This window comes from Sinohyriopsis cumingii, chromosome 17, assembly GCF_028554795.1.
Source record: "Sinohyriopsis cumingii isolate HCF-2022 chromosome 17, ASM2855479v2, whole genome shotgun sequence".
Classification (NCBI taxonomy): Eukaryota; Metazoa; Mollusca; class Bivalvia; order Unionida; family Unionidae; genus Sinohyriopsis; species Sinohyriopsis cumingii.
Window position 1 is genome coordinate 69045057 of NC_142977.1, and position 26595 is coordinate 69071651.

Below are 26595 nucleotides of genomic sequence, written 5' to 3' on the forward strand. Positions count from 1 at the left end.
CATATACGGAGCTTGGAAATATTTTTTTTTTATAATTCTCGTGATGAAAAAATGAATAAACAATAACAATACAGGGTTAGTTTCTCTTATTTTATTATCAAATAAGTATTTTGTTGATTGTATTACAACGTGCAGTGGCTGAGGGAGAGGTTCAAATTCAACGCAAATTTATTTCGTTTCTTAAGTCTTAGTACATATCACCTAGGTGAAAAGAAGTTTCACAAGGCATTCCTTTCTTCTTTTTTTTTAATGTATAAAGACTACATAACTTGTTTCTCTTTACTAGCGATCTCTTTCTGTAATGCTAACATCCGTTACGCATGTTATGTATTCATACATTAAAAATTAGCATAAATTCGTAATCCCATGTATCTATTGTGTAATATTTTATTTTCGACTCCTGGAAAAATTAAACTTTGATATCAAAATGTTTCTGGAATATTTTATTAAGTTTATATTTTAAAATTTGCAAATAATAAGAGTTACGATTATTTTGGAATCGCTGTCATGTGAAGCTTACAATAAATGTATGGTTTCAGATTTTATCTAGGCTAGCTGAACACTCGCAGTTTGGTTGATTAGTATGGTTTGTTGGTAAAACCATTTAAAAATTACCATTGCGGTTCCATTTCAGATGAAGCAATCACAGTCAGACACTTGGCAGAGTTCTCAATAACCCGAGAGCTACGGTCAAATATAAATCATACTAAATCCCACTGGAGGTTTCCAGTCTAATACTGGTATGAATCTATCAAATATTTCATCTTGTTTTAAGCAGGCATTTTAAGAAGCATGAAAAAGTCGTTACTCTACCCATTTGAAAGTGAAATTAAGGATTGACAAACTACAACGGATAGAACTTTTCAGCCTGGTGATAAAGTTTTGTCTCTCTTGCCCATGCCTCAAAATCGTCTTCAGGTCGCTTTTATGATCCCTATACAGCAAAAAGGAAAGTACGTGATTTCAATTATATCATTAATACTTCTGGTCGGCGGAAACAGAAACAATTCTGCCGTATAAATATATTAAAGGAGTATGATGATAGAGATATCCCTGTTAATCATTAAGTCAGTTTAATTCTGCTTAAGCAGGCGATACAAACTAGCCAGGAACTCATAGCTTTATAATATTATCTTATAAACTTTAGACGCATAGTAATATTATCCTAAATATTTTCAAATGATGCAGCCATTGATGTGGAAGGTAGGTAAGTTTCAAAACACTGAACGCAAAGCTTTAAGGTTGTTTAGGATGGTGGAAAAAGCTCCCTGCTTAAGCTATTCTCTACCTAAGACTGCAACTCAAGAACCGCGAGAAATACTGGTGCGTGAAACAAACATTGATGCGTGCAGACAAATGTGTCAAATTGTACGATTTAATGAATAGGTGACATCAGACCCCAAATCCGCTTGGCACCTCATCATATTGTTTGGGGGAGGGGGATGATTTATTGTAATATACGCAAGCAGGCGAGACAGGCAATCAAGACCTAACATATTATGGCGTAAACTTTAGGTCTATAGTGAAATGCCAAAGCTTCAAATGAATGCAGCTGCTGAAGTGGAAGATATGTGACTTTGTACAACTTAAATGCAAATATTTAACCTTATTCATTGTGATGCAAGAAATATCACGCACATAAACTTTAAACAGATAGTGATATTATTCCAGAGTTTCACTTGAAAGCAGCCGCTGCTGCAGAAGATACGTGACTTTTCATAAACCTTTAACAAGACATTTCAACCTGCCGATCCCGTCATCGCCTGACCACTGAATGTTACCATGGCTGTGCATGACACAAAAACATCAACTTCCTATACTAAGTAACTGTGTGTTTCTTTCTTCCCCATCCCTTCAAATTCCATCTCTATTTTGTCTAACTGTTGTAAATTTATCGCGTATCTTAAAGTTGCACTGTAAATGTATCTAAACATATATTATCGTATTTACCCTCACCATATCCGTAATTTGTTCCTTCGTCTAACAACACCTTTTTACCGTCTTGCTATCAGGGTTATTAATACTTATATAATTATCATCACTGAAAGTTATCTGTAAATCTGAAACTTTTCTAAAGCAGTTAAAGATATTTCTGTATTTAAAATCAACCATCAGCCTTTGTATTCGCTTGAATGTTCTTCAACACTAGTTTAGACCACAATGAAAAAACTTGAAAACAAAAAGGCATTATGTTTTGATATTGTTGCTTTCGTACTGATATTGTTGATTTCATGCTAAACTCGAGACATATTTATATAACCAGTCTGAAAATTTGTTTAATTCAAAACCATGTCGATTTGCGACATTATTTATGTTTTGCAACACTTTCAAACTCTTCAGAAATCAATAAGCTAGTATATATAGTCCAGAACCTTAAAAATGAAAATATTTCTCTGTGGTCCTGCTCTGCAATTTCACTGTGGTCCAGTTCTAAAAGTTAATTACAACCCAGCTCTGAAATTTTAGAATTCAAACACATATTTAGTGGATCCAGTGATATTCTAGTACATGTGAGAAACAGAATTGAGAGTGGTTTAGAGTAACATGGTCGGCAGACTAACATTATTGTTGGTCCTACTTCATATATAAATATATACTAAACATAAAAATCATTATTTCATTTGAAGGGAGCTGGGATCATTTTAGTTAGATAAATCAACCCCCCAAATATGTATTGATACTGATGGACGATATGTAGGTATGATGTAATCTCTTTATTAAAATGTGCAGTTTTGCTGCATGCAGATCTTTCCGGAACAAACATGTGTACACTTGAGACACATACCGATAATTGGTAACAGCCATATATAGCGCGCAATTCAACATGGACACAGGGATTTACAAGTCACCAAACATTGGAACTGCTCCGGAAATATAATGTACATGTCACCTGTGAGATATACCAATAAATGTATAAATTGTACACCAGTGTGTACAGCCAAACATAACTGGATTTTTGCAGGTTTTAATGAATGGGCGATATCAGCCCCAAAAATGCCAATCAATATCATCATGGGCGAGTGGATGATTTATCAGCCTAGGCTACGAAGCCAAGAAACACTATTTAGATGCTTCTTCAAATAAATATGAGAACTATATACTTGATTTGAAGAGTGCTCTAATTCATTTGAAGATATATTTAATCCATTTAATGATTTGCCAGACCAAGGTTAAATTACAGAAAATATAGTTGAATCGATGACCTCATTTGTAGAGGCATCCTATTTAGTATAGACATCAACTATTATTAATTTAGGGCAATTACTAAATTACAGAGGTCTCAAACTGATACAAAGATCTCTCTAATTCAATTGTTGAGCTCACTAATTATTTGGAGAGATCTATAAACAATTGGAGAGATCTTTATTGAACAGAACATATGTTAGATGGCCGCCGATACGTATTTGTCCTCACAACCCCACGTGTTCCCTTTCTGTTAATGGTTCCCATCCAGCATCCAACCCCCAAAATGTTTTTATATATACTACATTGATAATACATTCAAGGTGTTGTGTGACTTTTATATTTACAACCAATCTTCACTCTTATTAGGAAGGTGACAGGAGACCGCCTTTATGGGGTTCAGGAAAATGGAGGTCGTGAATGATGCTACCGTGCCGACGGACCTTTCAAACGTATCACTTCTGTGCCGTTGGCTGGGCTCGAACTGGGTTTTTTTACGCAGTTCACGCTTCCACAAATTGGAGACTCATCATCTGTAATCACTTGTCATGAGAGGTGATGCATTTTATGAGCAATTAGGGCACTGCCATTTCTGGTCCAACAATATATGACTGATCACACGTTATTTATGTTTTGGCACAAGGGCTTGTTACAAAGAAAATCATGGGATGGGGGTTCTAACCTGTAATAATATGATTACATGTTAGAACCCCCATCCCTAGATTTTCTTTGTAACGAGCCCCTGTGCCAAAACATAAATAACGTGTGCTAAAACAAGATACTGTATATATATATATATATATATATATATATATATATATATATATATATGACTTGGGGTTGGTGTAGTCCTACATGTAAGACCTGACGCTGATATTTATGTTTTGGGCGTCTAAACAAAATCAACATGTGCTATGTCTTACATGTAGGACTAAGGGTTGGTGGTGCGATAGATTGAGAATTTTTTTTTACAACACAACATCGTTACTTTGCTTATGAAATTTTTTGTGATTCGAGGTTGAACAATAAGTGTCCTCTTATATCTTATAAAGATGGGATAATATTAACAAAAACTCCTGTTCTGATTGTACGATTTTCAGCGGCGACAGCCGCCCATATATCTTCCAAGCTACGAAACTTACAAGTAGGCCTATGTTCTGACCTACTTAAATCAGTTCACTCTGTTACCCTAGTCGCACATTTCAGGCAAAAAATGGCTGTACAGCGCGTATTTTAAAACTGAATTTCAGGATTAAACCAGAATTTGTTTCAAACTGGAACCTATCAACAACACTCTAATGTCTCTTAATGAATACAGAATGTATGCCCAGGACTTTGCGTGGACCAACAGAGCAGAAATTGGTGCAACGTTTTTAACGCTGCTCTCGTCGATTTGGGGACGACGTTTTTGGCTGGAATCACAAATTTATCTGGCGTTTGTGTGTCATGGGATTCCAATGATTATTTTCCCTGAAACATGTCTGTCTCATGTGGTATGTGACTTATATATATATTAAAATGTTTGTATATAGTGGCAACTCGTTTGTTGTTTAAAGCTATTTTGTATTCCTTTTGTACCGTCCTTCTCGTTTGAGCATGACTTTGCTTACTCGGGTGTAGGCTGATTTACCGAGATCGTATTCGTTCCACTTTCACTTTGCACCTGCTTTCATAGTCCTACAACATCAGATACATCACCCGATATTTGTATTCTGGGTGGTGGTGGTGATGCACAGGCACTTGATTCTGGGGAAACTAATGTGTACACTCACCATATATATGTTGAGTGTAGAACATCAGTTTCCCCAGAATCAAGTTTCTGTGGGGTGCTGTCACTAAAATAAAAAAACAACATGTGCTATGTCTTACATTATAGGGCTAATGTGTTCAGTGAGAAAGAAAAAAAAAATCACGGCTTTTAGTTGCAGGTGATGTGTACTTGTGACTTTTGTTTTATATATAAAAAAATGTAAACAACACTGTAACTGTCCTATTTAATAATTTATGAAAAATGTATACAGAAATATCAGGGTAGGCATTGTAGGACTAAAGGTGGTCCATTAAAACACTCCAAATCACTTCAAACCAACCCACACCTTCGAAACACGCCAATCCACTCCAAACCACCACAAACCTTCAAATCGCCCCCAATGCACGCATTTTATATATATTAAAATAAATAAAAACCACTTTTTTAAAAATAATTTACTGGAATTATTCAGAAAAAAACAAAAGAAGAACATCCATAGATATCAACATAGAAAGAAACTCCAAAACAAAAGAGAACGAAATGACCATTGAACTATATTACAAACAAAATCAAATAAATGACTTCGTGTTTAATGTATGTATTTGTAGGAGGGGTAAAAATTCCTTCAGAGACAGACCAACATGTCGATCCCCACTTTTTTTCTTTATTCTTCTTTTTTTTGTATACCTTTCTTATACCAGAAATGTCAGAATAAAACCGGAGATCTATTTTGGTTGGTCCACCTTGAGAGAGAGAAAGAGAGGAGACTCAGTGAGGGGGAAGGTATGTAGGAAGGCACATATGTGACCAGGCTGGCATACACACACACACACACACACACATACATACATACATACATACATACATACATACATACATACAAAAATTACATACATACATACACACACACACACACACATGCATACATACATACATAGAGAGATGTAAACCTACTAAGGCTTCATTACAGGAGAGAAATATAGGAACACATTATCTTAGAAATGATGTATATAGAAGGATGGAGACGTGGGTAGGAATGTTTCTGGATGAAATAAATAGACACGTAGTAAGACACAAATATAAATGAACTGGATAAAACAGACAGACAGACAGGTAACCTTAAGCCTTAGTCACAACATAGCATTAAGTTAAGAAATTTGCCATGGGGCCAATTTACAAAACTTCCCCTGCCACCTAATGTTATTGTGTAATGTTTTGAGCTATTATTCCCCTGCCACCTAATGTTATTGTGTAATGTTTTGAGCTATTATTGTTTAATAATTCAAGATATGGATATATTTGTGAATTAGGCCTTTCTTCCATGTGTTCTTGAAATTGAAGTGAGGCATGTACACCTTATGTAGTTACTTAACAGTATGTAGACAGTGAAATACCAACGGTTGGCTTGGAAGCAGAGTTGGCCACTTATAGCAGCAGGCACATTGGTTCAAGGCAAGTAGAATAATCTCAAAAACTGCCTGGATGACAACTATTTTGAATTGCATCAAGCTGTTGAGTACACAATGTTTTCCAAAATTATCACCCACAGAAGGGGTTTGTGTTTGCTCTGGGAGCATCACATGCTCTCAAAAATTGCCTTTTTACATGAAAAATGCATTTATATATTTGGGGGTGGGTGCATCAACTTTTTATTCTATGAATTTCTGATGACTTGTGTCAAATGAATGATATTTTTTTGTTTTGCTTTATTATACCTCACTCTTGTAAAAAGAAATTATTTATGAATTTTTATGTCAGGTTGGTGTATTCGACATTAAATTTGTGCATGAAAAATGAAAATCGTCCCTTGCACCCTTAGTTATCAGACAGTAAGTGTCTGTTCACATGGCTGCCATATACCAACTTTTGGAAAGACTATTTGCACAGCCGCCATGTAATCACAATAGAAAATTCTACCATCATGGTGACTGCTCAACTCATAAGGGATGAATAAAAAATATTTCCAATTATATAAACTCAGCTAAACATAACACATACCCTTCAGTACCCTTGCAGGTTCAGCTGCTGATTTATCAGTCTGCAAACAATTTAAAAAAGGAAATTATTGCATATTTCATGTAGCCATGTACTAAATTTCACATGTATGCTGTTCGCTAACAATATTCACACTCTGATCTATGTCTGTCTCAGTTTTGATTAGAATAGTTATGATGTGGTGTGCAAACAGTTAGAGGCCTGCAGGTGAACCTGGTTTTCACCAAGATAATTAAATTGGACAATAAAAAATAACTTTAAGAGTCCAAAATTTTTATGTCAATATACAGCCATAGTAAAAATAAAGAAATGACATAGTAATCACTGGGGTCAAGTGAAAATATGTCGACCTTGTAAGCAAATGACCCAGGATAAAATTCCCCTCTCTGAATTGTTTATTTTTAATTTTACTGTATGCTTTGATATCTTGAATTATGAAAGAGTTATGTTACTCGTATTAACAGTGTATTTTGTTACCTTTAATTCAGCTCCAGTGGCCTAGTGGGTTGGGTTTCCGCCTCAGGCAAAGGAGGCTGTGGGTTCAAACCCCAGCCAAACATACCAATGACTTATAAAAATGGCACTAGCAGCTGCCTTGCTTGGCACTCAGCATTAAGAAGTTAGTATTAGGACTGGTTGGCCTGGTATCAGGATAACGTGACTGGATGGGACATGATGCTATGTATCTATGTATCAGTTGCAAATATGTGTATATTTCGCAGATCAGGTACATGTACATGGCAGCCATACAAATAGTTTACATAAATTACATGTCCAGTTGTTGTGTGAATAGTTTTTTCAGTTGAGGTACAGTGCGGTCATGTGAATAGCCTGGCCCTATCAGATAATCAAAGGGAAGTAAATATGGTATACATAAAACAAAAGGGAAAGAAAACCCACACATGTATATAGCACACTTTTTAGGCGCACAGTTTAGGCATACAATTACACAAAGCCTGTGTAGATGATATAGACTTGTGATCCTAGTGACTAGTTCCCGTTTTTCATCAAATCAATCTCAGTAGAATCAAATCTCCACCATCCTAGGTGAAGATCTGCAGCAACTGATTAGGGGTCATGTTCTGGTGATCTTTGAATTAGCCAATAGAAATGCAGCCTTCAAACATCTGCAAGGGATTCAAATGAATCGGCACACATTGACGTTCTTCAGCCATACTGCTCAGTATCCCAAACTGGAAGATATGACTTCATTTGATTGGCTGATAAAATTAGCAATTATGGTAATAAGATTGGTCACCCTAAGCAGTCACTGTCAGATCTTCACTTAGGACAGTGGAGTTCTGATTTTAATCTGATTGTCATCAAATCGGACCCCAAAATAATAACCAGTCACAAGTAAAAAGGTTTCTTAAGCATACTATGTGTTTATGATTGAGGTCATTTTCAAAGAAATTGGTCCACTTCTGTTTAATCAAATGGTGCATTTTTCAATAGTTTTTATATGTTGATCTTTCAACTGTATAACAGCTTATAAAGTTTGCAAATATAAATATACTGTAATAATTATCCCAAAAAGCATCAAATCACACAAAATATCCACATATTCACTTCCTAAAACTATTTATTTTTGTGATAAATATACAGTATTTTGAATGTTACTACTTAATTTATTGTCACATATGCAAAAGCATTTTATTTACAAAACTATAATTCATTTGTGTAATTTATTTAAATATTTTTAGCAAGATCTTTTTACATGTAAATGATAGGTGAAAAAGTAGTTTTAAAAATTTTCATATAATTTGCATTTTATTAATGCTAAGACCTTTTTTAAAATTTATATACTTAGACTCCATACACATTGAAAATACACAACCAAAATTTCTGGCTTGAAGAATGGTGCTGGAGGGAAAAAATTGATTTTTGTTTCATTTAAATTTAATCTGTCAGTTATGATGGAATATTATCGATTTTTGTGTACTGAAACAAATATACTTTTATGTAATGTAAAAATTGTTTATCATTATCAAAATTAGATTATTTAAATTGTATTGCTGCACTATGTATTGCACACCTGAATGATTTGGTTTGGTTTGGTGCATTACAGCACAGCCAAGGTAGGTTATTTAATATGGGGATAATTGGAATGAATGCCTTACCCAAAGACACACCATAATAGCTGATCCGGAATTTGAACCCACACCATTTTGGTTGCGAGTCCAGCATGCTAACCACTGTGCACCTCAGAGGCAAAATTTATTGAATGTATAAACACATAACTAGTTACTGGTTATAACAATAGCCTTCATTTTCCCTGTTATGCCTTCCATGATGGAACTGTGATTTCAGGATACAATTCTTACAATTAGATAGTCTTGCTATCATTGAAATACATCATTTTTCATTAATTCCTCCAAACATAACACATTTGAATTTGAAACCATGTTTGTAAACTATAACGTGTTTTGTTTGGAGGAATTAATTAAAACGGATGTATTTCAATGATAGCAAGACTATCTAATTGTAAGAATTGTGTCCTGAAATCTCTGTACACTTATTATGTTCATTTTAAGTCTCAGATAATAGATAGATGGAATACATTTCTCTTTAAATTTCTTACATTATTGTGTTATTGTCATGCTTTAACGACTTTGTTTAAAGTTTGTGTTAAAAATTTATTTGTTTAATGCTGTATGTTCTAATCATTAAACTTGATAATTGGATGCATATCTGTTACTACTATTTTCCTTAAAATGAATGGTCATGAAACCTACATTTTATGCTTTTCTAACATGGGTTAAATATTCATGTGAATCATCACATTGATTCATCTATGCTAGACCTTATACACATCCTAGCCTACCTTTCAAACCGCTACAGTTGGAAGTAGGAATATAAATGCTTATTCAGGATAAACTTTCCATGTTAATGACTAAGATGTAAGAGGTAAGCTGTGCATTGTACCTGTTGATGAATATAGGAATTTGATGAGAGAACAGCATGCTGCATGCTTTTCATGTGATGCCTTACATATTGTGGTTAACAAGGGATGCTTTTCATGTGATGTTGTACATATTGTGGATAGCAAGGTATGCTTTTCATGTGATGTCTTACATATTGTGGTTAACAAGGTATGCTTTTCTTGTGATGCCTTACATATTGTGGTTAACAAGGTATGCTTTTCATGTGATGCCTTACATATTGTGGTTAACAAGGTATGCTTTTCATGTGATGCCTTACATATTGTGGTTAGCAAGGTATGCTTTTCATGTGATGCCTTACATGTTGTGGTTAACAAGGTATGCTTTTCATGTGATGCCTTACATATTGTGGTGAACAAGGTGTGCTTTTCATGTGATGTCTTACATGTTGTGGTTAGCAAGGTATGCTTTTCATGTGATGCCTTACATATTGTGGTTAACAAGGTATGCTTTTCATGTGATGTCTTACATATTGTGGTTAACAAGGTATGCTTTTCATGTGATGCCTTACATATTGTGGTGAACAAGGTATGCTTTTCATGTGATGCCTTACATATTGTGGTTAACAAGGTATGCTTTTCATGTGATGCCTTACATATTGTGGTTAGCAAGGTATGCTTTTCATTTGATGCCTTACATGTTGTGGTTAACAAGGTATGCTTTTCATGTGATGCCTTACATATTGTGGTGAACAAGGTGTGCTTTTCATGTGATGTCTTACATGTTGTGGTTAGCAAGGTATGCTTTTCATGTGATGCCTTACATATTGTGGTTAACAAGGTATGCTTTTCTTGTGATGCCTTACATATTGTGGTTAACAAGGTATGCTTTTCATGTGATGCCTTACATATTGTGGTTAACAAGGTATGCTTTTCATGTGATGCCTTACATATTGTGGTTAGCAAGGTATGCTTTTCATGTGATGCCTTACATGTTGTGGTTAACAAGGTATGCTTTTCATGTGATGCCTTACATATTGTGGTGAACAAGGTGTGCTTTTCATGTGATGTCTTACATGTTGTGGTTAGCAAGGTATGCTTTTCTTGTGATGCCTTACATATTGTGGTTAACAAGGTATGCTTTTCATGTGATGCCTTACATATTGTGGTTAACAAGGTATGCTTTTCATGTGATGCCTTACATATTGTGGTTAGCAAGGTATGCTTTTCATGTGATGCCTTACATGTTGTGGTTAACAAGGTATGCTTTTCATGTGATGCCTTACATATTGTGGTGAACAAGGTGTGCTTTTCATGTGATGTCTTACATGTTGTGGTTAGCAAGGTATGCTTTTCATGTGATGCCTTACATATTGTGGTTAACAAGGTATGCTTTTCATGTGATGCCTTACATATTGTGGTTAACAAGGTATGCTTTTCATGTGATGCCTTACATATTGTGGTTAGCAAGGTATGCTTTTCATGTGATGCCTTACATGTTGTGGTTAACAAGGTATGCTTTTCATGTGATGCCTTACATATTGTGGTGAACAAGGTGTGCTTTTCATGTGATGTCTTACATGTTGTGGTTAGCAAGGTATGCTTTTCATGTGATGCCTTACATATTGTGGTTAACAAGGTATGCTTTTCATGTGATGTCTTACATATTGTGGTTAACAAGGTATGCTTTTCATGTGATGTCTTACATATTGTGGTTAGCAAGGTATGCTTTTCATGTGATGCCTTACATATTGTGGTTAGCAAGGTATGCTTTTCATGTTGTGGTGAACAAGGTATAATTTTCATGTGATGCCTTACATGTTGTGGTGAACAAGGTATGCTTTTCATGTGATGCCTTACATATTGTGGTTAACAAGGTATGCTTTTCATGTGATGTTGTACATATTGTGGATAGCAAGGTATGCTTTTCATGTGATGTCTTACATATTGTGGTTAACAAGGTATGCTTTTCATGTGATGCCTTACATATTGTGGTTAACAAGGTATGCTTTTCATGTGATACCTTACATATTGTGGTTAACAAGGTATGCTTTTCATGTGATGCCTTACATATTGTGGTTAGCAAGGTATGCTTTTCATGTGATGCCTTACATGTTGTGGTTAACAAGGTATGCTTTTCATGTGATGCCTTACATATTGTGGTGAACAAGGTGTGCTTTTCATGTGATGTCTTACATGTTGTGGTTAGCAAGGTATGCTTTTCATGTGATGCCTTACATATTGTGGTTAACAAGGTATGCTTTTCATGTGATGTCTTACATATTGTGGTTAACAAGGTATGCTTTTCATGTGATGTCTTACATATTGTGGTTAGCAAGGTATGCTTTTCATGTGATGCCTTACATATTGTGGTTAGCAAGGTATGCTTTTCATGTTGTGGTGAACAAGGTATAATTTTCATGTGATGCCTTACATGTTGTGGTGAACAAGGTATGCTTTTCATGTGATGCCTTACATATTGTGGTTAACAAGGTATGCTTTTCATGTGATGCCTTACATATTGTGGTTAGCAAGGTATGCTTTTCATGTGATGCCTTACATATTGTGGTTAACAAGGTATGCTTTTCATGTGATGCCTTACATATTGTGGTTAGCAAGGTATGCTTTTCATGTGATGCCTTACATATTGTGGTTAACAAGGTATGCTTTTCATGTGATGCCTTACATGTTGTGGTGAACAAGGTATGCTTTTCATGTGATGTCTTACATGTTGTGGTTAGCAAGGTATGCTTTTCATGTGATGCATTACATGTTGTGGTGAACAAGGTACATGTAAGTGTGATTGATGAACTAGTTAGTACTGCTGACTATCACTCCAGGGTTAATCAAAGTCTCAACTTTAGACCAATGGATTGTTCTTTATAGGGTGGACACTGATAATGCTTTGCAAGCAGAATTTAAGAACAATGATTTAACAACACAAAAAAATATGCAAATAAAAAACATTGCTCTCTTGTTTTTATCATCAACTTGAATAATTTGATATCACAGAAAAAAATGTGTTCTTTTTTATTATTGCTTTCATGCCTTATCACATTAGGTAATTAGGTGGTTGGGTGGGTGGGTAAGTGGATCCACATTATGCAAGCAGAATAATGCTGATATGATAAAAAGCCAATTTGAATTTTAAATTTGAAAAATGATTAACATTTCTGATCTAAAGATAAAACATTACAAAAGTTCCTTAGGAAAGAACCCAAGATCACTTTCTGCATGATAATGTTTACAATGACTACCTGAGACTAAGATAAGTTTAGATTTATCAAAGGATGGCATAATTTAAAACAACAATTTAAAGTAAGCTTTAATGATGTTTTTTTTAACCTACATTACATAGAAACAATAGTCATGAAAACCAGCATGATTTGAAAGACATACAAACGGAGCAAAATACGGTTGGACAAAATGCATAGCACTTAAATTGAAACATGAGCAAGCAAAGCATTTTAAAAAGCAGTGATGAAAAGTGAATTTAGTATCTGGATACATTAAAACCACAATTTTGGATAGATTCAACCCAGTAAGTAATTACTGGTAGAAATCGAAGTTTAAATTAAATGCACAAGCACCAAAGTAGGACTAAAAGTCTGTTGTGATGCAGCTTATGAAGAACGGTGTTAACAGTAGAGCACTTGGAAGTACATCAGATGAGGACAGAATAACAAACATTGAACATTGTTAATGCAAACATTAGATTTTGTCATCATAGCTGGGGGGAGCAAAGTTATTATTAGTAAATATTACATTAAAAGTTACCTATCCAAGATAGAATTAATTATATAAATGAATTAAAATTTGATTACTCTTTGCATTGAATGGCCACTGCATATCTAAACGAGTTTTTGCCAAATGTTGAGGTTTTAATTCTTAGGACATCTAAAATATCAGAATATCTGAAATTGTATAATATTGTGTTTAAAACATTAATAAATCATCCAAACATTTGGTAGCACACATATTTAAAATTTTGAAAGTCTCTAGAGCTGTAGCCCAAAGTCTATGCACCTTCAGGGTTGGCATTTTTGTAAGAGTTTATGATAGCTGCATGTGAAATTATCTTATTTTTTTCTTCAAGACAGAAATTGAAGTAGAGAGGATAAATTATGTGAGATTGTCAGTTTGCTGAGTCTAGTTAGCTTCTGACCAATATGTTTCAAGACAGATCGTTTCCTTGAAGCTGTCCTATGGAGATTTATTATATGTGAATCAAATGGCAGTTGATAGTTTATGTAAATTCCTAGCAGTTTAACAGTTTCTTTGCACTTCTTATGTTTAATACAGATTTCATGTCTTGTTATTCACAGCTAGTGCTTGAAACATTTCAGGGTTGCTTGCATTTTGTTTGCAGTGAAGCATTCAGAATGTTGGACTCTGCTTCTAGTGTGTTAATCAGAGTTTCAAAAGCAGGTGGGGGGGGAACAAAGTATTATTGACATATTTATATAAAGAGCCATATGTAATAAAATAAAAGATATAATTGATAAAAACATTAAAGAGTAATGGTCAGAGAATCGTCCCCTATAGAACACCTTTTTGAATTTCAGTCCAGCTACTGAAGACACCCTACTGAGCTATATAACATACCGTAAGCCCTTAACCTTCAGACAAGAATATCATGAGGGAGACAGAAAAAAGCCTTGGATATTTTCGTTAGAGTTGCAGCTACACATCACCTCCTGGCTGCTGAAGGATCCCTATTGTATGCCTGTTGGTTTAGAACTCATGGTCTTCATACTGAGTTGACCATTACCATCTGCCCCCTGCCCACCCACCCGTATATAAAATTAGCAATGACAAAGATATCCAGGTTAAACAAACCTAAATGGTGGGGCTAACAAGTAACCAAAAAATGCTATTTTTTTAAAAACAATAACTGAATGTTTTAATACACGAGTCATACCTCACATTGTTTCAGTTACAAAAACATTGATATTGTTTACATGTGTGCTTATTAACTGACTTTGTTGTGTTGTAAACTCTACTTCCATTAGAACGATTTCAACTGTATGAGTCTGATACAAATGTGTGTACAATAAAAATAATCACACTGAATTCTACTGTATGAGTATGACACAATGTGTGAACAACAAAAATAATAACACTGAATTATACTGTACGAGTATGACACAAATGTGTGAACAATAAAAATAATCACACTGAATTCTACTTTATGAGTATGACAAAGGTGTGAACAACAAAAACAATCACACTGAATTCTATTGTATGAGTATGACACAAATGTGTGAACAACAAAAATAATAACACTGAATTCTACTGTACGAGTATGACACAAATGTGTGAACAACAAAAATAATCACACTGAATTCTATTGTATGAGTATGACAAATGTGTGAACAACAAAAACAATCATACTGACTTCAACTGTATGAGTATGACACAAATGTGTGAACAACAAAAATAATCACACTGAATTCTACAGTATGAGTATGACAAATGTGTGAACAACAAAAACAATCATACTGAATTCAACTGTATGAGTATAACAAATGTGTGAACAACAAAAATAATCACACTGAATTCTACAGTATGAGTATGACAAATGTGTGAACAACAAAAATAATCACACTGAATTCTACTGTATGAGTATGACAAATGTGTGAACAACAAAAATCATCACACTGAATTCTACTGTATGACAAATGTGTGAACAACGAAGATAATCACACTGAATTCTACTTGAAATAATCACACTGAATTCTACTTGAATGCTTCTCACTGTTGAATTCAGCTTGTCTGTTTAGTACAGATATATCAAACTTAAAATAGACTACATTCTTTTGGACAGCATGGTGTCACGTGATGTAGTTCTGAATTTCTAGAAATTAACAGTAAATTTTGAAACGTTTAGTATATTAAACAACTTCATCATGTACAGTGGATTGCACAAAAATAATGTTTTACGTAGCTCTACAGCTGAAGATTTACTATAAAGTGGTAAGCTCCCCGACAAGGCTGCATGAAATCATGATACTATTCAGAAAAAAGTACTATATATACTTGGAAATGGTTAAACTCAAGGCCATAGAACAAGTGGGTAAGCGGGCACCCACTAACAGCACAATCATGCTGAAGTAAATAAACAAAAGTTGCTATTTTGCAATTACCAAGACTAAAACTATACACCAAGGGTAACACTACACTCATCAACAAAACCAAATGCATGTTATGCTGGTATACAATACAAAAGTATTTTTACACATATAATTCCTTGACAACCTTGGAGTACACTCCTTTGACACTTTTCAATTCTGTAGGAAGTCCCTTAGGTTTCAAATAATATTTAGAAGACACCAATAAGATCTGGAAAATCATTATTGGTGACATTGATTAGGGACAATTAATGGGAAGGAATCTGATTAGGTTCAAGTCAATCAAGCACATGTCATTTATTCTGCTGTTATATGTATTTTATTAAACTTTCATTACTCTGTTGCCTTTCAAGTTTCATATAGATGTACTTCATTAAACTTTCAGTACTCTGTTGTCTTTCAAGTTTCGTATACAAGTACTTCATTAAACTTTCAGTACTCTGTTGCCTTTCAAGTTTCACATACTTTTTGATCATTTGTTACATGTATAGATAAACATGGATATGATCCTTCAGCCATTCTTAAGAGCAAAACCTTGCCGACTTTTCAATTGCAAGTTAAAAATATTTTTGTTTGAAAAATTAGAGTATAAAAATAATCAATTTGTTTGGATCAGTGTGTAAAAATGGAAAAGAAAATATTGGCAACATAAAATTATGGCAGTGTAGAGTTGTTGTTGTTGTTGTTGTGGGGTTTAACGCCATTTTGCAGCACATGATAGGCTATACATGGCGGCCAGTATTAATGGTGGAGGAAGAACCAGAGAAAACCCCGGAAAGAACCACCGACCCACGAAAAGCTACTGGCAAGCTTTCTCACATACCCACATTGGCTGAATCTTAGACTCAAACCGCCGCAGACAGAGGTGAGATGGCAGTGATCTGTAACGAAGAGCACTTTAGACCACTCGGCCACTCGGGGCCCCTGTAGAGTTGTTAATCAGCATTCTCACACCATCTTCTCATAACAGAATATAAACTTTAGTTATTGCCATTCTAATATTTAGATATAAACAATGGTTTAATAAATCTTATTCTACCCCAAAACAACAGTTTTCCTTCTTTTAAGGTTTCTAGCTCTTACATTTTTCTCTCTCTCTTGCTTAAAAATGCATAAAAAATTCTCAAATATATAAATGTTTGGAATGGTAGTGGATATACATAGAAGAGTCATCAAATTAAGCAGTATACATGTAATGAGTGCATCCAAAGTTTTATTCCTGGTCTCTAAGCTGTCTGACACATCTTTGTCAATATGATAAGCATCTTGGTATGATTAAGTCTGATGCTGCACAATTTGGGGTTTTGTTCAGTTCATTGTTTTATTTAGCTGTGAAATATGATCTTGGCTGATGTGATGCAGATGCTAATATTTATAATTCACAGTTTATTTAAACCAGACCCATCTAGAACACATAAATGTGCCTGATTGAACAATGTTTCAAGCAAAACAAAGGCCCTTAATTGTTTTATTATTTTTGATACCATGTTCTTTAAATGTCACCATCTGAGCACAATAGTATATTGCAGTGCTGTCCAACCCACGGCCCGTGGGCTGATTTTAAATGGCCCGCCAGAGCTTGAGCAGCTATATAGACACTGCTTTTCAGTTTTCTGCTGCAGCCCTCGGCTTCAAGAAAGAAAAAATTCAGTGGCTCATGTTGTCAAAAAGGTTGGACAGCACTGGTATATTGTATTACTTCAGAGAGCATGTGACCTTTTGAGCCAATCAGAATTCATAATCATTATTTTATGGAAGTAATGCCATAAATTATAATGTACTTTGTCAGAAATACCCTTTTTCAAATTATTAAAAAAAATGTCAAACCAGGGAAAGTAAAATACCCAATTAATTCAAATTACCGGTATTGTCAAGAGTTCTGCTGTCACCCACCCTCCCAACAGATTTGCACAGAGTAGCACCCAATATGTAATAATGGTACCAACATAGTGGTTTTTGTTGTATCTCATAAACAATGGCCAAATCTTTGTTAGGCCATGATTTAGTGACAACAATTGAGCCTGATATATCATTGGCACCAATCTCTCTCTTTTATAACCTTTCAATTTCTTTCCAGAAGCTGAACAGTGGAAATATAGATGCTGTCCACATACAATTAGTGCAGTGGATAGGAATTTTGATCCTGGCTCAAACACTGTCCTTATGGCTGCTTAGCAAAAGCTCTGATTCTACCACAGAAACTCCTCAACTCTGGGCATACACTGTTGTAAGCATTTCCGTTTCACTACATGTTTACCATGCCACTGATTAAAAACAGGGTTTGAATTTAACACTTGCATACTTGAAATATGCAGTATGAAGTTAATTGTGGAGAACGTGAGATGAATTTTTAAGTTCTTGCTTTTTTTCTTAAATATAAATTTAATTTTCCAATGATGTACTGTAAATCATTAGTAAAGGTTCTTTTTCTGCATATTGCAGACCAATGCACAGACATATAATAATTAATGACGCATGAAATTAGGCCAGTGTTTCCTCTGGAGTGCAAGATTTAGAGTAAAAAATCCCCTTGGTGTCGGAACTGGGTTCAGGTTGAATTAAAAACAAATTATGGTGTTAAAAATTGGGGTCAAATTAAAAACTTGAGGAGGGGTCTCTGATTCAGAAATGAGGGTAAAGAGGAACACCGCTAAGCATGTTTTGCACTGATTCCTTTTCTGTGAGATTAGCTGTGTAGTATAAAATACTTTACTGCGTCCAACACCCATTGATAAATTTACAATGATCAGCAGCCCAAACAATTTAATCCATCAAATATAGCAATTGTTTTCCAGTATTGTCTGAGTTAACATTTTTATTGTTAGAACTTGTAATGATTGTATTTTCTTGTGTAGGATGGCCGATATTATTTGAGTCACATGTTATGCTGGCCATCCCTCAAAAGCAAAATGGTTTTTCAAAATATAAATATTGTTGAAACTGCAAGTCTGTAAAATATTTTGTATCTTTTTTATGTTTAATGACCATTTAAGGTGAAAAGATACAACCTGGGACAACCTGTATGTGTGTGATTTGGATTTTTAACATAGTTTTAACAATTTTTCAGTCATATTGCTATGATGTCTGCATTGTGGCATTTATAATGATGTCTAGCACTGGGGCATCATGCCACAGACATGTAGCATCATGTCCCACCCAGTCACATTATCCTGGCATCAAGCCAGGCAGTCCTAACACTAATCTCTTAATGCTGAGCACCAAGCAAGGCAGCTGTTAGTACCATTTTATAAGTCTTTATTATGACTTGGTCAGGGTTCGAATCTACAACCTCCTGCATCCAAGGCAGATGCTCTAACCACTTAGCTACTGAAGCAGTGGGACATGTATAATCAGACTGAAGTCATAAGCAAGAAAAAGACCTTGGCTAGATTGTTCACTGTTATGTATACCAATATTATTTGTATTAGCATTCATGGTTATAGTTTTGCAAGGGTTTATCAGTTAATAATATTTTAAATATTAAATTTTTTATCATTGTAAGTGTGCACTTTGAAGATGGGTGCATGGATTTATTCATGAAGCCCCAAGGTTGAGTTGCACTATTATTTGTATAAACTGTGTAGATTCATTCATAAAGTTCCAAGGTTGAGTTGCACTGTTCAAGTAAGCATCAAGTGATTTGACAAGGACATAATTTATTAAAAAGACCAGACTGACTGATTAGTCAGCGTTAAAACAGTTGCTCTGTTTACGGTTGAGATTATGAATGTGTGACACTATCTATTGCATTTTAGTAATCTAGAATTATTATGTAGAATTAGGCATTCCTATTAGTATCACCAGTGTTGGCAGTTATTCAGTTATATTTAGAGAAATTCATTTATTTGATTTAATGATTCATTGGAATTACAGTGCTAAAAATATTCAGATTAACTGGAATAATAGCTGTCACAAAATACTGTGAATTCACTTAAAGACATTTGGATATTTATTAGCTGTTACAGAATTACTTTTTTTTCATTTAAAGAAATTTTGGAATTAAATCTTACTGATTCTTCTGTACTGTTGATCCATCAATACACTACAGGACATCTCAAATACCTTTGGAATTCATGTGGATTACTAGATACTTTAGAAATTGATAGAACATTTAAGACTTTAGGATTCCATTAACAATGCTGTAAGTTATTTTAACTTTTTCACTTTGTATTTTTGGGAAATAAATTACATTTTGATGTAACTGTGATGTCAGCCAACAAAAATGTCATTTGCATAGATGTACTACATGTGTACATAATGGATGTACAGGGTCTGCTCATTTGTCTGGATACAGACTAGCTCAGATGTATTAATTGGTCTTTTATGATGTCTGCTAATGCACTAGGAGCTGTAGTGGCTCAGTTAGCTTGCCAGACTCCTGTTTGTTAGGGACCGGGTTTGAATCCTACATTTGAACCAGCCTGGGTCAGCTACCATGGTGTGTCCTTGGGCAAGGCACTTTGCTCCAATTGCCTTGGCATTAAATAACCTACTTGTGTTGCTGTGCTGTAAGGCACCAAACCAAGCAAAATTAAATGCTTGTCTGCTGCTTTTGTAATGTCATTGACCTTGTGTTCCATCAAAGGTTAAGAATACTAGGAGTTTTCTCCCCTCCAGCATGTTTTACAAAATTGCCAAATTCTGCACCAAAGATGCTTAAGTGTCTTCAAATTATCTGATTTTCTCAAAAAGTCTGATTTTATTACCAAATTTACAGGAGTATGATAACGGTGTTGTTTTACCAAAGGGGAGTAACCCTTTGTGAGGTGTTGAATGAAAGTATTTGTATTCTCAAGGTCGTATAGCACCCAAAGATTCTGTTATCATTTTGACATCACAAAGAAATCTTTGAATCAAACTTAGATGATGTGGTCGCTAGAATTGATAAACAAGTTACTTAATGCTTTTTGTGAACCGAAATTGCTTCTTAACTTTAACCTGCAATTAACAGGTGCAAGGCAATAAACAAGATTACTGACACATTGCAGTTCTGTGTTAAAACATTTCAACAAGAATTTGATTTCATATTCTGGAAAGTCTAGACAGCGTTTGATTTTGACATGAATTTTTATGAGTCAATGGTTTTGATAGACTGAACATATGATCACTTTTAGAAACAATATACATAACTATTTTTTGAAGATTTATTGAATGAATTACCTTTTTCATGCTTCCAGATCAGAACTATTGGTACGATTATTTCAGAAGACCTATTGTCTGCTGCAAGTTTCTGAAAAGGCCTAGGTGGCTGGGCTATTACATTTAATTATGGGCATTTAATTGGCAAAATACATGCACTCTACCTTAATAAAACAATAAGGAATGAGTTTGAGGTTCAAAGGGTATTTCATTAGGAATTTCTTTGCATGCACGTGTCTGGAATAGCCTTGAAAAAGCTTTGTTCTTTATTTATTATACCAAGACGGAACAAAGGAGAAGCAAATTTTTTATTAGCTTCAGTTGATTTCTATTTTCTTATTTACCTTTTTTGGCCAAATTTTTGGATTTGAATCAGGAAGTCTTCCTTGTGATCAGGACTTGCATTCATGTTGTCTGAGTCACTGTCAATTTCATACTGCAAAGTCCAAACCTTAATGCTGCCTCCAAAACAGAGCAGTGTTTACCGTCTCCAGAAATCTATGGAAATATGATTTAAAGATGTTGAAAGCTAAATTATTAATCTTCATGTAAACTCATAGTCCCTGGTCAGCGATATCCATTTCCTACACTGCTGTTACCTGGTTTAATTATAGTTATGATGTCAGAGACTTAAGTAGTATGGGCAAATCAATCACGTATCAGAAACTGTATAAGTGAGGTGAGGTGAGGTGTAATAACAATCCAACATAAAGATAATTAAGTTAACAGCCTCTGCAAGTCACACATTTCCAAGATCATTGAGCTGAAATATGGGTTTACAGCTGTGAAATCTCAGATAACTTGTGCAGAAGAAAAATAATGAATTCACCATAAGCAAAAGCAAATTTTGATCTATTCTGTTCACAGTTGGATGGTTGCTATAGAGACTATTGTTGTATATATTTAATTGATACCGTGTGCTTGATTTTTGCCTACCTGACTTTTGTCATGATTGTGATTGAGAGTTGTGAATGGACTTTGTCTACCTGACTTTTATCATGATTTTAGGTAGTAAACAAGATTAAGTGGAATTTTCCATTGAAAAGTTTGGTTTTCCAAACAGTCTGTTGCATCATAGGTCAAGTGGGTATTTGTACATAAAGGGGACTTGGTAAACAATTATCATTGCTGTTTTATATCAGTCTTTGGGAATCTATGATGAGAATTTGCAGTTGCATTTGGATATATTTCTTGAAGAATTGTTTATTTAAATTATTCATGGAAATTAAAGTGCTTATTGATCTTTTGAACTAAAACACTACTTTGGGATTATTGATATCACATTTAAATATTATATCATTGTGGTACATTACGATATTCAAGAGTGTTGGTACATGAAACATTCAAGACTGTTGGTACATGAAGCATTCAAGACTATTGGTACATGAAGCATTCAAGACTATTGGTGCATGAAGCATTCAAGACTATTGGTACATGAAGCATTCAAGAGTATTGGTACATCATACTATGTGCTTTTCTTCCTGTTACACCAAAAAATTCCATAGGCACAGTTGGACCTGACTTGTACAAGAGTGTATACATTATATATTCATAATAATCTGTATATATTATATAATCCTAATAAACTGTATACATTATATAATCCTAATAATCTGTATACATTATATAATCCTAATAATCTGTATACATTACATCATCCTAATAATCTGTATACATTATATAAATCCTAATAATCAGTATACTTATATCACTCTTTCTTGTACAAGGGTGTATACATTATATAATCCTAATAATCTGTATACTTACATCACTCTTTCTTGTACAAGGGTGTATACATTATATAATCCTAATAATCTGTATACTTACATCATTCTTTGTTGTACAAGAGTGTATACATTATATGATCCTAATAATCTGTATACTGATATCACTCTTTCTTGTACAAGGGTGGGGGCCCCGAGTGGCCGAGTGGTCTAAAGCGCTCTTCGTTACGGATCACTGCCATCTCACCTCTGTCTGTGGCGGTTCGAGTCACGGATTCGGCCAGTGTGGGTATGTGAGAAAGCTTGCCAGTAGCTTCTCGTGGGTCGGTGGTTCTTTCCGGGGTTTTCCCGGGTTCTTCCTCCACCATTAATACTGGCCGCCATGTATAGCCTATCATGTGCTGAAAAATGGCGTTAAACCCCACAACAACAACAACAATGTACAAGGGTGTATACATTATATAATCCTAATAATCTGTATACTGATATTACTCTTTCTTGTACAAGGGTGTATAAATTATATAATCCTAATAATCTGTATACTTACATCACTCTTTCTTGTACAAGAGTGTATACATTATTTAATCCTAATAATCTGTATACTGATATCACTCTTTCTTGTACAAGGGTGTATACATTATATAATCCTAATAATCTGTATACATTATATAATCCTACTAATGTGTATACTTACATCACTCTTTCTTGTACAAGGGTGTATACATTATATAATCCTAATAATCTGCATAATTACATCACTCTTTCTTGTACAAGAGTGTATACATTATATAATCCTAATAATCTGTATACATTATATAATCCTAATAATATGTATACTTACATCACTCTTTCTTGTACAAGGGTGTATACATTACATAATCCTAATAATCTGTATAATTACATCACTCTTTCTTGTACAAGGGTGTATGCATTATATAATCCTAATAATCTGTATACATTATATAATCCTAATAATATGTATACTTACATCACTCTTTCTTGTACAAGGGTGTATACATTATATCATCCTAATAATCTGTATACATTATATAATCCTAATAATCTGTATACTTATATCACTCTTTCTTGTACAAGAGTGTATACATTATATAATCCTAATAATCTGTATAATTACATCACTCTTTCTTGTACAAGGGTGTATACATTATATCATCCTAATAATCTGTATACATTATATAATCCTAATAATATGTATACTTACATCACTCTTTCTTGTACAAGGGTGTATACATTATATCATCCTAATAATCTGTATACATTATATAATCCTAATAATCTGTATACTTATATCACTCTTTCTTGTACAAGAGTGTATACATTACATAATCCTAATAATCTGTATAATTACATCACTCTTTCTTGTACAAGGGTGTATACATTATATAATCCTAATAATCTGTATACTTACATCACTCTTTCTTGTACAAGGGTGTATACATTATATAATCCTAATAATCTGTATACTTACATCATTCTTTCTTGTACAAGTGTGGATACATTATATAATCCTAATAATCTGTATACTTATATCACTCTTTCTTGTACAAGAGTGTATACATTATACAATCCTAATAATCTGTATACTTACATCACTCTTTCTTGTACAAGGGTGTATACATTATATAATCCTAATAATCTGTATACTTACATCACTCTTTCTTGTACAAGGGTGTATACATTATATAATCCTAATAATCTGTATACTTACATCACTCTTTCTTGTACAAGGGTGTATACATTATATAATCCTAATAATCTGTATACATTATATAATCCTAATAATCTGTATACTTACATCACTCTTTCTTGTACAAGTGTGTATACATTATATAATTCTAATAATATGTATACTTACATTACTCTTTCTTGTACAAGGGTGTATACATTATATAATCCTAATAATCTGTATAATTACATCACTCTTTCTTGTACAAGGGTGTATACATTATATAATCCTAATATTCTGTATATTTACATCATTCTTTCTTGTACAAGTGTGTATACATTATATAATCCTATTAATCTGTATACTTATATCACTCTTTATTGTTCAAGAGTGTATACATTATATAATCCTAATAATCTGTATACTGATATTACTCTTTCTTGTACAAGGGTGTATAAATTATATAATCCTAATAATCTGTATACTTACATCACTCTTTCTTGTACAAGGGTGTATGCATTATATAATCCTAATAATCTGTATACTGATATTACTCTTTCTTGTACAAGGGTGTATAAATTATATAATCCTAATAATCTGTATAATTACATCATTCTTTCTTGTACAAGGGTGTATACATTATATAATCCTAATATTCTGTATATTTACATCATTCTTTCTTGTACAAGTGTGTATACATTATATAATCCTATTAATCTGTATACTTATATCACTCTTTATTGTTCAAGAGTGTATACATTATATAATCCTAATAATCTGTATACTGATATTACTCTTTCTTGTACAAGGGTGTATACATTATATAATCCTAATAATCTGTATAATTACATCACTCTTTCTTGTACAAGAGTGTATACATTATATAATCCTAATAATCTGTATACTTACATCACTCTTTCTTGTACAAGGGTGTATACATTATATAATCCTAATAATCTATATACTTATATCACTCTTTCTTGTACAAGAGTGTATACATTATATATTCATAATAATCTGTATACATTATATAATCCTTATAATCTGTATACATTATATCATCCTAATAATCTGTATACATTATATAATCCTAATAATCTGTATACTTATATCACTCTTTCTTGTACAAGAGTGTATACATTATATATTCATAATAATCTGTATATATTATAAAATCCTAATAAACTGTATACATTATATAATCCTTATAATCTGTATACATTATATCATCCTAATAATCTGTATACATTATATAATCCTAATAATCTGTATACTTATATCACTCTTTCTTGTACAAGAGCGTATACATTATATATTCATAATAATCTGTATATATTATATAATCCTAATAAACTGTATACATTATATAATCCTTATAATCTGTATACATTATATAATCCTAATAATCTGTATACATTATATCATCCTAATAATCTGTATACATTATATAATCCTAATAATCTGTATACTTATATCACTCTTTCTTGTACAAGAGTGTATACATTATATAATCCTAATAATCTGTATACTTATATCACTCTTTCTTGTACAAGAGTGTATACATTATATATTCATAATAATCTGTATATATTATATAATCCTAATAAACTGTATACATTATATAATCCTTATAATCTGTATACATTATATCATCCTAATAATCTGTATACTTATATCACTCTTTCTTGTACAAGAGTGTATACATTATATAATCCTAATAATCTGTATACTTATATCTCTCTTTCTTGTACAAGAGTGTATACATTATATAATCCTAATAATCTGTATACTTATATCACTCTTTCTTGTACAAGAGTGTATACATTATATATTCATAATAATCTGTATATATTATATAATCCTAATAAACTGTATACATTATGTAATCCTTATAATCTGTATACATTATATCATCCTAATAATCTGTATACATTATATCATCCTAATAATCTGTATACATTATATAATCCTAATAATCTGTATACTTATATCACTCTTTCTTGTACAAGAGTGTATACATTATATATTCATAATAATCTGTATATATTATATAATCCTAATAAACTGTATACATTATATAATCCTTATAATCTGTATACATTATA

At 33.4% G+C, this 26595-nt stretch overlaps 1 protein-coding gene across 2 annotated transcripts in view; it reads left to right on the forward strand.

The window, feature by feature from the left end:
* Positions 1 to 4181: 4181 nt before the first annotated feature.
* Positions 4182 to 26595, forward strand: part of LOC149779181 (uncharacterized) — a 43886-nt gene continuing 21472 nt past the window's right edge. Inside the window, exons 1-2 of one of the 2 annotated variants that reach the window (XM_089939748.1) lie at positions 4189 to 4676; positions 18018 to 18167. In XM_089939748.1, the coding sequence (XP_089795874.1) occupies positions 4482 to 4676; positions 18018 to 18167 (345 nt within the window). In that variant the 5' untranslated portion in view covers positions 4189 to 4481. Of the gene's footprint in view, positions 4677 to 18017; positions 18168 to 26595 lie in introns of both variants that reach the window. The other variant, XM_089939749.1, reaches the window with a different exon arrangement.